This window comes from Notolabrus celidotus, chromosome 19 (assembly GCF_009762535.1).
Source record: "Notolabrus celidotus isolate fNotCel1 chromosome 19, fNotCel1.pri, whole genome shotgun sequence".
In the NCBI taxonomy this organism is placed as follows: domain Eukaryota; kingdom Metazoa; phylum Chordata; class Actinopteri; order Labriformes; family Labridae; genus Notolabrus; species Notolabrus celidotus.
This window is the reverse complement of record NC_048290.1, coordinates 31,100,291-31,116,433: the sequence shown is the minus strand read 5'-3', so window position 1 is coordinate 31,116,433 and position 16,143 is coordinate 31,100,291. Positions and strand designations below refer to the sequence as shown.

General features: G+C 38.0%; 1 protein-coding gene and 1 long non-coding RNA gene across 2 annotated transcripts; one reads left to right on the top strand and one right to left on the bottom strand.

Moving 5' to 3' along the window:
• Positions 1-1,381: 1,381 nt before the first annotated feature.
• Positions 1,382-11,884, bottom strand: skor2 (SKI family transcriptional corepressor 2). The gene is given in 15 exon segments (XM_034709874.1): positions 1,382-1,446; positions 1,770-1,832; positions 3,257-3,324; positions 3,554-3,652; positions 3,826-3,891; positions 6,153-6,230; positions 6,687-6,750; positions 8,263-8,391; positions 8,393-8,752; positions 8,754-8,875; positions 8,878-9,321; positions 9,324-9,647; positions 9,650-9,749; positions 9,751-10,265; positions 11,715-11,884. Coding segments are annotated over 13 exon segments (2,397 nt in total). The 5' UTR covers positions 10,237-10,265; positions 11,715-11,884; the 3' UTR covers positions 1,382-1,446; positions 1,770-1,775.
• Positions 11,885-13,864: 1,980 nt separating this feature from the next.
• Positions 13,865-15,785, top strand: LOC117831473. Its single transcript, XR_004635005.1, has 3 exons — positions 13,865-14,395; positions 14,916-15,009; positions 15,363-15,785. It is a non-coding gene; the product is annotated as an uncharacterized LOC117831473 (long non-coding RNA).
• Positions 15,786-16,143: the final 358 nt, after the last annotated feature.

Below are 16,143 nucleotides of genomic sequence, written 5' to 3'. Positions count from 1 at the left end.
AATGAACAAAAAAATAAACAAATAAACAAACAAAGACATAGATTATCTGATTATTAACTTCTCACATATAACATTTTATACAGCCAGGTTAAATCATTTACAAGTAGGTTTGCAACAAACTACCAAACTTAAGTCTCTTGCTCCTCAGTTCCTAGACACTTACCAGAACAAGTACGCAAAATGGGCTTCAAAATGTCTGTTGCAACAACTATTGATGTATTTACCATCTGATGAAATCCAAAAGACATTAAGCTGGTGGCATTACAACCCTTTCTCTGGGTGGATGTGTAGGGGATGTATGACATCTAGGTGGAGGGTTAAAGGTACCTTCAGAATATCTTTTAACAAAGTAAAAATATGTTGCTGCATCCGATCGTGTAAATCCCCTGATTTACATGGTCGGATGCAGCAACATATTTTTTCATTCAAATTCCTTTGCAACAATGAAACTTTGGGTAACTGTTCAGATAGCACAAAGCATGACACTTTTGATGTGTTACCGCCCTATTGAAATATTGGTCGAATTGCAGTTTTAAGAATAAAACTAGTAACTTCTATTTTTATTCCTTGTTATGTTCTTCATCTGGCATATAGAGGCAGAGGCATCTAATGGCCCGAGCTTGGGTTCTTTAAGTCATCACCATTAGCTGATCTCTTCTATTAATCAAAATGATTTGGGCTCATTTGCATCTGTTTTGGTCAATTAACATAAGCATGAGTGAAACTACTTTTGGTTCAGCTGTTGCCAGTAAATAAAGGTTAGAATGTTTGTTTCACTTTATGGTAAAACCTCAGCAAGGACAATTTTAACAAGAGCAGCAATTGCAGAGTGAAGATCCTCATGCACAGTTTGGTGTATGTATATTTTGTCCAGCAGCAGTCCAATCTTGGATGTCTGTGAATTTTCTTCTTGCTCCTCGTCTTTGAGGGGCTTGTTGAATTGAGAGTTCCATGAGAAAGCCTACAACTGCTTTCCTGGTGGCCAACATCTCCAATATTCACAAAAATAGGAAGGTTGTGACAGCATGCTTTTATCGTAGTTGAGATAGGCTTCAAGTCTAACTGCCAGGGCAGCAACAAAGAAAGAGAGGGAGGCATTCTATTTGTCCTGATGTTTCCAGTTAAGTCCCTTTCACTGCAGTAAGATTAGGAGAGAAAAAATGGAAACAAGTATTAAAACTTCTGTCTAAGGGTTCTCAGTGGACCAAACGGGTCCAAATGTGTCCTTCCCAGACAGGGCTATTTGACAGAGGGTTTTAACAGAGGTTGTGTTCCAGGAAAGGTGCGAAATGTACATCAATACTGAATAGGGTCATATTCTTTCCTGATCATGTCAATCTTTTCCATCAATTTCTGTCTGAGTCTGTTTTTTTTTTGTTTGTTTTTTTGAGGGGATCATTCACAGAAATCCAGGCAGCTTCTTATATGGGACTCAGCTGATTCCACCTGTAAGGACAACAGAAAAATAAGGAACTAGCATTCATGTCAGTTTTCTTTTCACATAAGTTTTAACATTTATCTGCTCAAACATGATTCACACTTTATCTATTGGATTGTTGAAATGTGCTTAACCAGGATAAATACATTTAAGAAGATGAACACTAAGAAGTTGAATTTCATAATAAGCCTCTAATTGACCTTCTAAAGTCATGGACATTCAGTCTAAAATGCAAATGCAGTACTAGAAACATAGTCATATCTAGGCAAATTGGGGTCCACCTTTAAGATTTCCCTTTGGAAAGTGGCTGAAAGTAATCATCAACAATCACCTTCTTTCACTTGTTGAGATGAGTGTTGATCTTTTCTTTTCTGATGATGTTTGCGTAAGGAATCTGAAAGAAATGAAAGAGAAAGAATTGTGTTTAACTTCTGTAATGATATGAAGATACCAAGCAAAATGACTCCTCATTGGAGAGGATTTGGCTTGATGGTTAAATTGCACGCCCATGTTTCTCCTTTTATTCCCCCATTCTCTCTCCTATTTTCCAGCTTTATCCACTTTCCTCCCCTCTCTAATAAAGGTGCAAAAGCCCCAGAAATATAACTTAAAAAAAAGACTCCTCACTTCAAATAAAATATTACATAAGTGAAATTTAAAAAAAGAAAATTATTTTGTCTTAAAAGTTAAAGTAAACCAAATAATCCTACAGAGAAAAAGGTGCCTAGAAAATAAGTCTGACATCATTTTGTAAATGAAAATGGACTGTAACGTCTCTAGTCTTTTGACCACTGAAAGTGCCTCTAAAACTACATGTCCCCCACTCACACACTGATGGCTATGTAAAACGGCCATCAGTATGAATTATCCTCATACCCACAGGGGCAGCTCGGGGTTAAGTGTCTTGCCCAAGGACACTTTGGCATGTGGACAGCGGGACCTGGGATTCGGACCCTGACCTTCCAATTGAGAGATGACCAACTTCACCACTGAGCCACAGCCGCCAAATTATTTATAGTTATACTTTTAGGATAAAGAAATCTGGAAAAGACCAGTTGAGTTTTATTTGGTATACAAGATGGCGTGGCACTATATATCTTAAATTTGGTTTGAATTCATCAAAAAAAGTGTGCATAAAATTGCTGTTCGACACATCCATGGGTTGGAGTTTTACACATTTTTGTAATTCAGAATGTTCATGCATGTAATTTCCTGCTCATTCATCTACCCTTGTGGCAACTTGAATTCAGTTTGAGTTGTGTCTGTGTTTGGTGCATGAGCAGGTTGTGATCTTATGCATAGAAGAATGTATAGTTGTTGCATGTGGTAGACAGCAAAGACAAACATCTTCTGTCAGCCTGTCTGCCAACTACTGGGGTGATTGATGTTGACAGAAACCCACAGACAGAGGCAAAGGAATTGCTCACCCATGAAAGACAAACTCTGTCTCTGACTGATTGAGTCTGTCTTTTGACAGGACTACTATCGAATATTGAATTTTTAAGAAAAGTCTCAGTATTATACAGCTATGCCTACAGTCTTTCATAGTTTCATTGTGGTTTTAGCTGTTATCGTTATATTTGTGCTTCCCTTCTTTCTTTCCTGTTCAGTTTTGTGATTATTGTTAGTTGAACAGCGCTATACTACAAGTTTTAATTAGAGGTCCTTCTAAAATCATATCATCAATGGACTTTTTGCTTAAAACGATGTCATGTATCTCATAGTGTATAGTTCATTTTTCATTGAATGACACAGTAGGCATTTTTATTTTCCATCAATGTTAAGCAGTAATGTATCAGCACTCGTTGGTAGTCTTACCATCTGTAACTGTTGAACCATCTCTTCTCTGTAGGCAAGCTCTCGTTTCATCTGGTCTTGGAAATTATCTGAAATATAATGCAAAATCTATGATTTTCTTTGGCAGATTATCAGTCTCGTAACTGATTTGGTACAGCTATGGAAGACAGGTAGTGAAGGAAACCAGAGAAACAGACAGATAAGAAAGAGGGAAAAGTAAAGAGAAAAAAGAAAAATAAAAAAAGAAGGGGACTTTCGTTTATATATCAAAAAGGGAACATGCGGTTATCACCTCAACTCCTTTTTAAAGTGACTTACGGAAAACTGGAAATGGGGATGTGCCCTTCAGAGCATGAAACTCTTGCTCAAGCCTCCTTCTGAAGTCAATTTGCTCCAGCAGAACCTTCTGGAGCTCCTCTGCGGGAGTAGAAAGGAAGAGAGGATAAAATATTTGCCTATAACACACTTTTGCAGAAAATATAAATTTTGCACCCTTGATTGTATATACTTTATTTCCACTAGCAATGTCAAATTGGGAGTGGGTAAAGCTGTGAGTAAAACTTAACTCAATTAAATGATTTGTTCCTTACCTTTCTCCATGCTTTCAACATCTTTCTTTAGTTGAACAGGGGAGGAAGCACCGTGGTTTGCATCACCTTAAAATATATTTGAAAAAAATTGTATTTCTTGTTGGTTACAATAACATTTGGCAAGAAGAATCTATCAGGTTAATTTCACTTGTAATGGTCTCCAACAGCAGACAGCATATTTCATATGCATAACAAATCAGAGTTGTATTATCAATGTCCTTGTCATGGACTGGCCTTTTTTTTTATTGTGTCTTCTTCTTAATTTTGCATTGACAGTTAAACTTGCCTGGTAATCTTTATGGAGTTCTGCCATTCACTCTTTGGCCTATAGGTGTCAGTGTATGCTTGTAGTAACAATTTGGGAAAACTGTAGAAGCAGACTTTTATGCTTATTTTCCTTAGATATCATATATCAAAGCAAATAAATACTACTTGCTTTCAGAAAATGTTGTAAAAGTGTTTCATATCTTTAAAGCTGAAGTACAGGTCTGTGCTGAGAAAGTTAAACTTGAACTAAAAAAAATTGAATTTTTAAGAAACCAGCTTTGCTGAGTATGAGAAGCTTTTGAATTGTGCTCAAAAATGTTAATTAATGAAATATCATTTTTTTCAGAGAGATAATTGTTTTGACAATACTAGTGGCTTCAAACAGTGCAAGGACAGCAGGCTCATTGGTATAGCTTTTCAAATGATGGGTTCTTTGCATCTACTTTAGCTTTGCAACTGCTGAACGCAACCTTCGTGTTGCTTTTCACCTTGCAATCTTCTTTTACTTCGCTTCAGTAAACAACATAATTCCACTTTAGATTTACCTGTGTGATAGTTCCTGCATTGTTCTTCTTTTATGAATTTGTGCATTATTATTTGAACTGAGACAGTGCAGTATTACACTCCTTGAACAATCTAGTAAATCTGATAGGTATTCTCTCTCAATCATTTCCTATCCTGGCTCCTTTAGTATCCCTATATGCTTCTCTCTCATGTAGAGCAGATAGTGCTCTATTCCTGTCTTTTCCTCTTTCCTCCTCTTTCCTCTTCTCCTCACTCCTTTCCTTTCCTCTCTATGTCTCATTTGACAAGCAAATTCGCAGACAGTGCCTGAGGATAACAACCTCGTTTGACAGTCAATTAACCGTGAATAGTCAAAGCCAAGGCGGTTTGCATTACATAAATGGAAATTAGATTATTTTTTCTCCCTAGAAACAGAGGGAGAGTTTAAAGACAGTGGAGGGGGGCTGGTGGGACTCAGAGGAATCAGGCCTTCTAATCACGTAGAGCTTCCCACCGCCCAGGGAGACGTTTGGCAATCAGGGGAAAGGTGGTCTCATTTAATTTGTTTCGTGTAATTTTTTGAAATACATTATACATTATGCACAGGGATCATTACGGTGCGTGTGTGTAGGGGTTGAGGGAGAGGGGGGCTTGATATAAATGTTGGCTCAGATGTCATAAAGCTCTTTTAATGTCTTCCTGACAGATATAAAAAGGCAATAAGCTGCGATCTTTTTCAAACAGAAAAGGCTTTCTTTGCTCTGAGGAAGAAAAAAGGCAATTATGTCGGCGGCAATATTGGCCTAGGATGGAGGTTGCCAGCGAGGCTGCTTCTGAGCTGATGTTTTCTTGTTAAACTATTACGGCCCCCTCAGAGTAACAGCCTTGGTGACGTCACTTAAGAGATCAGATGTAGCAGAATTGATTCAGAGGCAGTGTTGTACTGTTGTCTCATTTACGAACCTCTTGTCTTTGTGTTTGTAAGAAGATTAAGAAAACGAAAGAGTTTTCCAATCACTGAGTCTCTTCTGTGTCATGACAAGGAATACTGTTGGGACGTGATAACATCTCTGTCATCTGTTTTTTGCATTAACATGTTGTTTGTTTCATGTATGGCATTTTTTTTAAAGTTGTATGTCCATCTAGACTAATTGTTCTTCTGATGCTGTTATGTGAATACACATTTTATCAAACATGTTAATTTTTTATTTACTTTGCCATATTTAAGATTACATCGCCATCGTCCTAATCGCCATCTTTTGTTTACGGCCAAAAGTAGCCTTGGTAAAGAGTAATCATATTGTTTTATCATGATAACTGGGTTCAATCTTGTTCAAGATATAATGTGAAGTTTCTCAGTAAGACCTCAAATTTCCACTGTGACATGAGCTTCAAACTATACAGGAGAAATCCATATGCAGAGATTAACTTTGCTAATAACCCTTTGTGAGTACCTCATAAACGATTTAAAAATGTTGCCACATCATCTTCATTGATTACGCTGTTATTTACCATCTGCAGCCACATAGTAAAAAGCAAAAGTGAGTGTTTTATACCTGCTGTGTCTCTCCAGTAGTCCGGAGCCAAGGTCTCCTTCTCTTGTACAAAAAAACTGTTTTGCTCTTTGCTTTCATCTGAGGTAAAGTGGGAGAAAACAGAAAGGCTCATTGGTTGAATTGGACATCCAGACAGATGGAAATAACTTGGTGTATGTGTGTCTTTTGTGTGCATGTGTATACACAAGCAAAGCATTAGAAAACACATCCAAGACATTTTCACAAAACACACAAAAGATAGATCAATGTGAAATGTGAAGAGCAAAAAACACATAACAGTAGTACAAGCCTTGCAGGAGAGTCTTTAACCAGTCAATAAGACACTTAAAAAAATTAATAAAAATGCAATAACAAAACTTACTCAGACCTTTGATAGACCAGATAGTATATACAAGTCTGATGAATTATATTGTGTAATGCTATTTACTTAAAATGTTAAAACATATTCAGTTATTTGATGTAATAAAGACCTTGTAAAAAATGATGAAGAAAAACTAAGTCAAACAACACAAATCAATTTGTAATTTTGCTCACCAGAAAGGCTGGTGTTGTCTTTGGTGGCATACACAGGTAGTCCTTCATCTCTTTTTTTTGTAACCTGGAAACAATGCAAAGTTGGTTAGAATTAAATTTCCAATATAACAGACAACAAGTCATATTAGCCCGAGTAATTATTGCTTTTGCAGTGATGCGCCATACTATTTTACAATTTTTTTAATAGCATAGATACATTTTTACTTTAAGCACCTTCTATTATGTATGTATATATATATATATATATATATATATATATATATATATATATATATATATATACAATTGTCTGATGAAAAGCAGGATTACATTTGCAAAATATTTCAATGTATTTATTTAATAAGTTTGTCTTTAATAAGAAAAACAGAGCATTTAAAAAAATGAAATATATCGTATATAAATTATATTCACATGTACAGTATATGTTTTATTAAATGTAAGGATAAACTTATTAAATAAATACATTTAAGTATTTTGCAAATGTGATCCATTGCTCTGCTTTACATTAGCCAATTTTAAGAGTCATTTGAAACATTATAATTTTGAGTCCATGGCAAAACCTTTTATCCCTGTAGTTTTTTGTAACATGACTAGTCCAAAGTGTGACTTTGATCCCTGTCATGTCTTGTCTGTAATGTAACTGTCAGGGAAGCGTAATAATGGGACAATGTGGTCCTACTGTGACGCAGGCACTTCAGGTATAGTAACAGAACTAGGGTTTGTTAACAAGAGCAAAAGCAATGACAAGAACTTGATTGTCAAAAACGTTTTTGTCAACTGAAATAAACAGAACATATATATGTATATATATACATATATAGGTATATATATATATATGTGTGTGTATATATATATATATATATATATATATATATATATATAGTGTTCCAAAACTTACTAAGGTATAATAAAATTAAATAGAAAATGTTTTTCGTTTTCATCTTTGTCACATTATGATTATTGTGGTGGTTCATCTTTTGTAATTTAAAACATTTTGTATAAAATTAATAATGTTGAGTTTTTGTAACATGTGAAAAACATTAAAACGCAGCTGTAACTGAAAACAAAGACTCAAATGAAATAAAATAAAACCAATGCTGTCCTGCTGTAAGGCCGTGTAAAGCACATGTCACTTACTGGGACACTAATATTACACCATGGTGGATTCAACGAAAGCGCAAAGGCGTAGTGATGGTAGAGCTTTGTTATGACACTGTGGCAATTCTCAGTGGAAAGGGACATCTCTATTTGACAAATGGTTAGCTATTCAATAAATGATGAAACCTGTTAAGATTTAGACCCCATACTCTGTCTCTGATGCCTGGATAATGTGGAAGTAGACAGGTTAAGGATTAGAGTTACCCTCACAGCCCGGTGTGACAGAGGCAGAACAAACCCACCATGGCCACTTAACATTCAACACCTGGGCTTATTAGCAAAGATTACGATGGGGTGACTATTTCAGTTCCTACAGGGAGATACCAGCCTAACAATCTGCTTATGTGGATCACATCACTGCCTGACTGCAACACCATTTAAATAATAATTAGCTAAAGTGGCCTTAGGGGATATTTACACTTTTGTAAGCTGGGTCCTCTCTGTGGGGAGGGGTGGAGCTGGAGAGAGGCAGACCTGCAGCAGGAGAGGCAGGCAGGCTGAGAGATTCATGCTGGATGGGGTCCAAGGAAGAAGAAGGGGAGTTGCTGGGAAAAAAAAGCCACACTCCCCCTCTCCTTACTCCTCTCCTCTACAGGATTGTCACTTATTACAGGGAGGAACAAGTCAGTTTGAGTTTGTGGTGGCCTGTTTGTGAAGCTCCCTTCCTCATCCATGTCCTCTTGCTTAGACGACTCAACATCCACCTCCCCTTCCTCCTCACTCTCCATTCCCTCTGCCTCCCCGTCAACTCCACTTTCACTTCCATAACTGCAGCTGCTGCTGGGCGATAGTCGTTGGTGGCGATCTGTACCGGGAACCACAACCCCAAAGTCTTCATCTGCTGTCCCAGTGACACCTACACCATTGCTATGGAGCTTGGCAATACTTTCGGCATCCTTAATGACCGGTCCGGAAGGCTGAGCCATAGCTAGACCTTTCTGGATTGAAGGTTGGTGTGTCCAGGAGTTTAAGCCAGCCTTCTGTTGTCACAGGGCGAAGGTCAGGGGTTACTGTTGTGCACTCTGGGTCAACAGCCCAGATCTGGGTGTTGTGGTCTCGCTACTGGGGGCCATGGTTGTGCCGATGTTGTTTCCATTGCCAGTTCCTGGCTGACTTGGGTCTGACAGGTCCAAAAAAGCCTGCCTGAGGGAGGAGCTGTCTGCAAGGGAGGAGAGAGCGCTGGGCTGAGGCTGGAGGTAGGTAGGGACAGGGATTCCTGCTGCTGCTCTTGGTGGCCAAAACATGCAGAAAGGAGGATAAAATGTGTCTTTGCGACCAGGCCATAAAAGACTTGATAACCCTGCTCCTTTCTGCCCACCTGAAACATCACTGTCATCCTTTTTTGCTGGCAGAGGCCAATGCTGGGAAGGGGTAGGGCGAGGGAAAGAGGATGTTGGAGGGAACTTCTGCAACATACTGAAGCTTTTACTTGGGACAGGGATGACAGGGTAACTTCGTGGTGTCTTACGAGGAGAAGACTGCCTCCATCCAGATCATCGTCCTCTTCATAGCGAGATCTTTTCTGAGCACCTAAGTCAGGTCCAATCATGTGAGGCACCACTGAACCTGGCAGATTTTTCATAGAACCCATGGAGGAACAGTGGGCTGAAGAGGGCAGCGTTCTCTTCCGGCTGCCTCCATTAAACATTGCTTTAACATCTTCCCATGCGTACACTAACTCGTCAAGTGGTCGTTTGTCACTTAGCTTAAGGTGCCGTCGCCAGGAGTTAAAGTTGGCAGCATCTGGCTGAGTGTACTTTGCCTCTGGTGTGCGGTGAGAATGGAAAATGAACTTATTGGGGAAAAGTACATGTTGCAGAAGGAGCACTTAATGCATTTGGCCCTGGAGCTATTGTAGCGGGCCGGGATGAAGTTGCCACGGCAACCCCAGGCGCACTCGTGGGTCCACATCGAAGGCAAAGTTGTCTGGCAGTTTGGGCGGTGCATTCTCTCCGAGGAATGACTTGCAGAGGCGCTCAGCTTCTCGCTTGGTGATCATACCACAGCGGCGTGATGAGATGGGCATAGCACCAGCTCGACGAAGAATCTCCAACTGAACTGGAGTGCACTGGACACATGTGATGCCCAGGGCCACACGACGATTATGAATCTCATTATAACTGTAGTTCTTGAGGAGTGTGTTGGAAATCTGTGCCAGGCAAAGTCTCTCTCTGCCGTCAATGACCAGTGATACAATGGGGACACCGTACAGGATGACCTGGCCGACCTGATTTGGTTTGAGGGGTGGAGAGGAAGAGGACGGAGAGGTTGAGGAAGAGGATGAAGAGTGGTGATGGTTGGATCTAGGTGGAGTCAGGGGTCCCTGCTGGTAGGTTCCTGTTGAGCTTGTCATTATGATGTCATTTGGGCTTGAAAGATGGGTCTTTTCCATACTTGGAGGACAACTGTTTGTAGAATGTTCTGCATAAATTCAAAGGAAAAAAAAGATGTGTTGGCTTGTTAAATTTACATACACTCATGCCCTTCTCTTTATATTACTAATAATTGAAAAAAACAAATTAAATAAATCTGATATATTCCTAGCCTACAGGTTTGGATAAATATACTGTAATTGATGTGGAAACTTGTGATAAAGTATGTGAGGAATTGCAGAATAAAAAAGAAGGAACTACCCCCTTCCCCTTTTTAAGGAAAATAATACATTTGAAATGTATCATCACTTAAAAAACGGCTCCCTTTAGCATGCAGTTGATGACTTTATTGTCCTCTTTCAAAATTATTCAGGGTAAAAAAAACAAACTACGATATCATGCAAGATTATCATTGCTTTCTTACATTTACACAGCGAAAACAAATTCTTCCTGTGGGTTTTTTTGTTGATGCAACAACTGACTACAGTTTGTTGACTCTTGTTAAGTTCTACTGTCCCAATTTAAAGTAAATTGAAGTGGGGAAAATATGGTTGCCACACCTTCTTATCCGTCATATTTTATCAATTATTTTATTTATTGAGATATATATTTACTACTGTAGTTTATAGTGAGAGAAACGAGGTTTAACTGGAATTTGTAATAGCCTGCTCAAACTACTCTATGCTCTAACAAATGACACTGAAGGTTTTGATGTCCAATTATAAACACATTTTAAAAAACGTCATTCTTAGTCTTATTTGGGTTTCATTACTTAAAGATATTTATGGCTTTAGTTACAAAAAGGTAACGTAAGATTTTTTTTCAGAAATGTTCTTTTTATCCACATAGAAATGTTACATTAAACACATGGCCTGCTATAAATTGTTTAATTGTTTTGAAAAAATAAAATGCGTATATTTTCTAGGTCAATCATGTATCCGTTATTTATATGAAACGATTATTGTATATGCATATCAAAGCGTTTTTATCCGTTTTAAGAGCCTGGCGTCAATTTGAACGAACAACTTATTGTAGCGCAGATATGTTATTGAATCAAGCGATTGTTTAACTGTGCAGATGATTACGCAGCTAAACTTATATTGAAGAGTGAAAAACTGCTGGAAAAAAGTAATACAATTGTAATTACTATTATATCATATATCAATAGTTACATTTACAAGAGTCAAAGTTTAAAGTAGTATTTGAGGCCTTAAAGAATTACCGCTTTTTATTATTGTTGTTTAAATTATTGGAGGCCGACCAAACTTTATTTAAACGACATAGTTATTATAATAATAATAATATAATAATAATAATATAATAATAATAATAATGATGATACAAATAGTTGTTATTATTGTAGTAGTAATAATAATTATGATCATAAAAAGCTTTTAGCTATGTGTGAAATGTGAATTGGTCACCACACACAATCTTAAGCATTTTTATTTAACAGCGTATTTTTCATGGCTTTAGTAGATAGCAAAGTAGTGCTTACCTTGTTCCGAAAATATTTCCAAAACGCGTCGAAAATATCCTTCACGAGCGCAAACGATTTATTTTACAAAGCTCATTTCATATGCAAACAAACCTATTGCACCCCAAAAACGGAAACTATGTACCGGCTTTTATTTTTCAACTATCGAGCAAGCCGCTATTAAGATGTGAGTAAACTGCGACGCTGACTCGCCGGTTTTATTCGCTTTTCAGAGACAGCACGGGTCGCCTAATCCGTCTCTCTCTCTCTCTCCTCTCTCTCTCTCTCTCTCTCTCTCTCTCTCTCTATTCCTTGCTCTTCCTCTGTCTCTCCTGCACTCTCTCCCTCCCTCCTCTCTCTCTCCTCTCTCTCTCTCTCTCTCCTTCACCTCTCTCTCTCTCTCTCTCTCTCTCTCTCTCTCTCTCTCGTCTCTCTCTCTCTCTCTCTCTCTCTCTCTCTCTGTCCACGCGCGCTTAGGCTTGATTGGCGTGTGGCGCGAGCTCAGCCCACATCGTGAGACATGTGAGCGCACGGGCCTATACACACTTTAGTCCTCCTCTGGTCCTCTGTTTCATTAGTCCAACTGCACAAGCATATGACATCTTACTAACTGCCAATCACGTGTTGGAAAAGTCAAGCTGCATGGACAGACGGGAAGACAAACGAGTCTGGATTTTGGCAACTTGCGCACATAGATGCACACTATTGCTTGCTGGAAAAGACTCCCCCTGAAGTCTCCGAGGATGAAACAGGGGAAGTAGACCCAGCACATGCTTCTAAAGTGGTACGGGTGGGAGAGGTGAGGGTGGGAGTGAGGGTGAAGGGGTATCTGACAATTAAATGTTGAAGCACTCGAATAAACACAGAAAAAAAGTGTAACTTTTGATGCAAAATCTCTATGGATTGTTTTAAAAGTGACCAGCAGCACACCCAGGCAGTAGAAGAGACTTGTATTTGAAAAGAGATTTTTTTTTCTTTAGAGAGGGAGAAAGTCAGTGCGTAAACAGTCCGGGGATCAGAGTCGTTCTGTGCAGCTGATTCTCACATTCAAGACTGAGAGGGTTTTTTTCAAGTTGTTCCTGTAGGCCTATTTATACTGCAAATTATACAATCTGTTAAAGGTGAGAACCAAATACGCAAACATTTGGCGTCAAATAGTTTAAAGACATCCAAAATTCTCCAGAGAATTGCCCTTAAAAAAGAAGCATAACTATTTACAAATTTGTCACAACAAAATAGGTCCAGACAGGTATTCTCGCAGTGCTTGGAATGAATCAAGACTCTTCAGCCAGACACGTTCCTTTATTTTGCTCAGTTACTTTCTGCTAAAATAATCAAGCAAATTGCCGATATGACTGAAGTCCTTAACTCAGATATGATCTGTTTCACAGTCATTGGAAAATGTCTGGAAGATTAAAAAAGATATAAATGAGCTCTGCAAGGGATGCACTACAATCTAAACAATTACATTATTTTATACATAAATTAAATCAGAGCAAAGTCAATAGTCAGACAGATACTTCTAAAGGAGTTGCCCCTTCCCATTCATACAGTTTTACTGCATTGCTTATATTTTCTTATTAAGGTTAGCCATCCGGACATTTTAAAAATGTTGCAGACTGCAAAGACGATAATGGCGAGTTTATCAAACAAATCTGGAGAAATGAACAAAAACACAGAAAGCTGAAGGTGAAACGATTGCTCTTTTAAACCATAAATGTATCTTTCTAAACAAATTTAAATCAGTTTGAAAGACTGTTGGACACATATGACGTAGCCTCATTTATTCTTGTGCTATCTTTTCTTAATTGCATCTTGTTAAATATGACAGGGTCACTTTTAGGGCCCTGACTTAAAACTGTGCATGAGCTCGCACAGCTCGTGCATCCGCGTCAGGAAACGGCAGAGGGAATGGGCCCCATCTGCTTCTTTTCAAACCAATTTAGTTGGAATTAGGAATGGGGGGGTACGCAGGGGCCGCAGGTATTTAAACGGGTGACGTCACAATAGAGAGATGACAGGACATGATGGAAAAATGAAAATACAAAAGCCAGACAGGAAGGATTTAGATACCTATTGGCAATACATTTTCCTAAATGTAAATCGTTATACACGTCTAAAAATGATTTGTTTATCAGTGTTGATGTCTCAGCTTTATTTAATTTATCGTTAGAACTTTGCTTCAATGCATAGAAAGTTTCACGGTTGAATGTTTGTTTTATACATTGGCTGAATAGTTTTTAAGGAACCTTTGATGCTCACGGAGCACCGTATCTGTTGTAAAACAGCGGGTATCACTCACATCTCAAAATTCTAAACTAGCAAATTCCTGCTTTTTTAGGATTATTGTGGGATATTTTTTGACTGACCAAATATCTATATTTGTCAAAATAAGATATTTTGGCAAGTTTTCAAAAGTATAGCATAATTGAATCAAGTAGGAAAAGACGTATTGCAAAACAACACCGCTATTACCCCTTATATGATTCCACATCCTATATTGCCTTAGTCGGACGCCTTAATGAGAAATAAATTATGCGTTTAAAAATAGAGAATTGCGTGTGTGACCTCAAAGGGTCAAACCCTTCGGAGAGGAGGAGAGGGAGACAGAGAGCTTCAAACATAACAAATGAAGAGCTACAACACTAAGTGAGCTTGAGAGATTTACCATCAAATCTGCCAATAAACGGAACACGCCTCGGGTGAGTGTTTCAATAATAAAACGCGTTGCCCCATTTTTCCTTTTTGATATCATTGTTATTATTTATATGATTTTTCAAAAAAATATTTTAGTCTTAATAATATTTGACTGGTTTGATAAAACTTGTTAATATTGTAATACTGTCCTTGTTCCGTCACAGTAAATTATATAGATTTTTCTTTTTTTTTTTAAGATTAGGAGACAACTTGGAGTACCGTATATCAAAAATCGGCATTTAACAATATGCCATAACATGTTTCAGCCCACCGTGTACGACTTATCAGTATTTTATTAATTCTCTGTGGCTTTAAAGGCAGATGTAGGTTACAATATGGTGCAAAGCTGCCCTGCACGCCTCAGTTTTAATCCTTACTTAAAGCTGCACTTCTTTTACTGGATGGAAGACCTCCGTTTATTTGCCGTGAATGTTTACTGTGCATTGCAATTAACACACGTCTTAAAAAATGTGAGAATAATGATGATGGTATTGATGTTGTTCATCAATCTGTCCTCGAGATCAGACGAGGATTTGAAGAGGGGCGTTGATTGTGCTTGCATGCGTGTGCGCGTTCAACTGTGCCGCTATGCCCGCGTGTCATCTCTCTCTACTCTTAGGTAAGTGTCATTGCAGTAATCTATACCATTTTGATGTGATTATTTCCTAATATTGTTTTCATTTTTATCATCTAGAAAATGTACACATGTTGGATATTACAGCATTATGACAGGATACATTGACTCACTGCATCAATAAGCTCACCAAGCCGTTGGCAAGAACAAACAATTAGGACATCTATGACATATTTCTTTGACAGGAACATTTCTGTTGCTATCATTTTTTCAGCATTGATTTTTTAAACAGTTCTTAAATGTTTCAAATACAAACAGTATGCCTATACCATGTACATGGTGGTCATGTAAATCCATCTTTTGTAATTAATTATTTTTTGTCATGTTTATTTTTGCAGTGTTCCTACACCAGACAGATGCAGCCAAGTGATGCAGTCCTCCAGTTTGTATTGAGCTTGCCTGAGGGGATTTTACCGATAAGGCAGACCAACCACCAAGGATGTCATTCGAAGATCTAGAACAGATATGTAAGCTAGGGTAACATAATAAAATTGTCTTAAGAACACAGTGCAATGCTCACAGAGGTTTGCTTGATTCAACCAACTACATCAAATAAGCTGGCACATGTTGGAAGCCTAGGTCTCAAATAATTTAGTTAATTATTCTTATTTTGTAATTTATTCAAGAAAATGTATTTTTTTCCCTTCAGATGTTCCATTGTATTAATGTGACTACATACCCATATATGTATGCTATGGGAAGGGGGGAGGGGGTGAGCTTAATTACACTTTACTTTCTAAACCCTTTAAAAGACCTTCAATTCAGGAAGCAGAAAACTATATTTTTGTGCCATAATTAGGGTTAGCAGTGTGCTTGTGTGTGTGTGTGTGTGTGTGTGTAGGTGTGTGTGTGTGTGTGTGTGTGTGTGTGATTTTGTTGGTGTCTGCGTTACATCTCCATGCAAGATTAAATAACTTGTTACAAATCATGAAACATTTAGAAACAAGTCAATTCTTTGAACACGTGAGAAACCCGATAAATCACTGTGGTAATATGAATAGAATCAATAGAAAATCACCACATATTGGAAAAGGCTTTAAACAAGAGTCTTTGAAAACTTCAGTTTTTTCTAAGCAGAGACTCTCAGCCAATCTGTAACAAAATATTGCAGTATTTTGA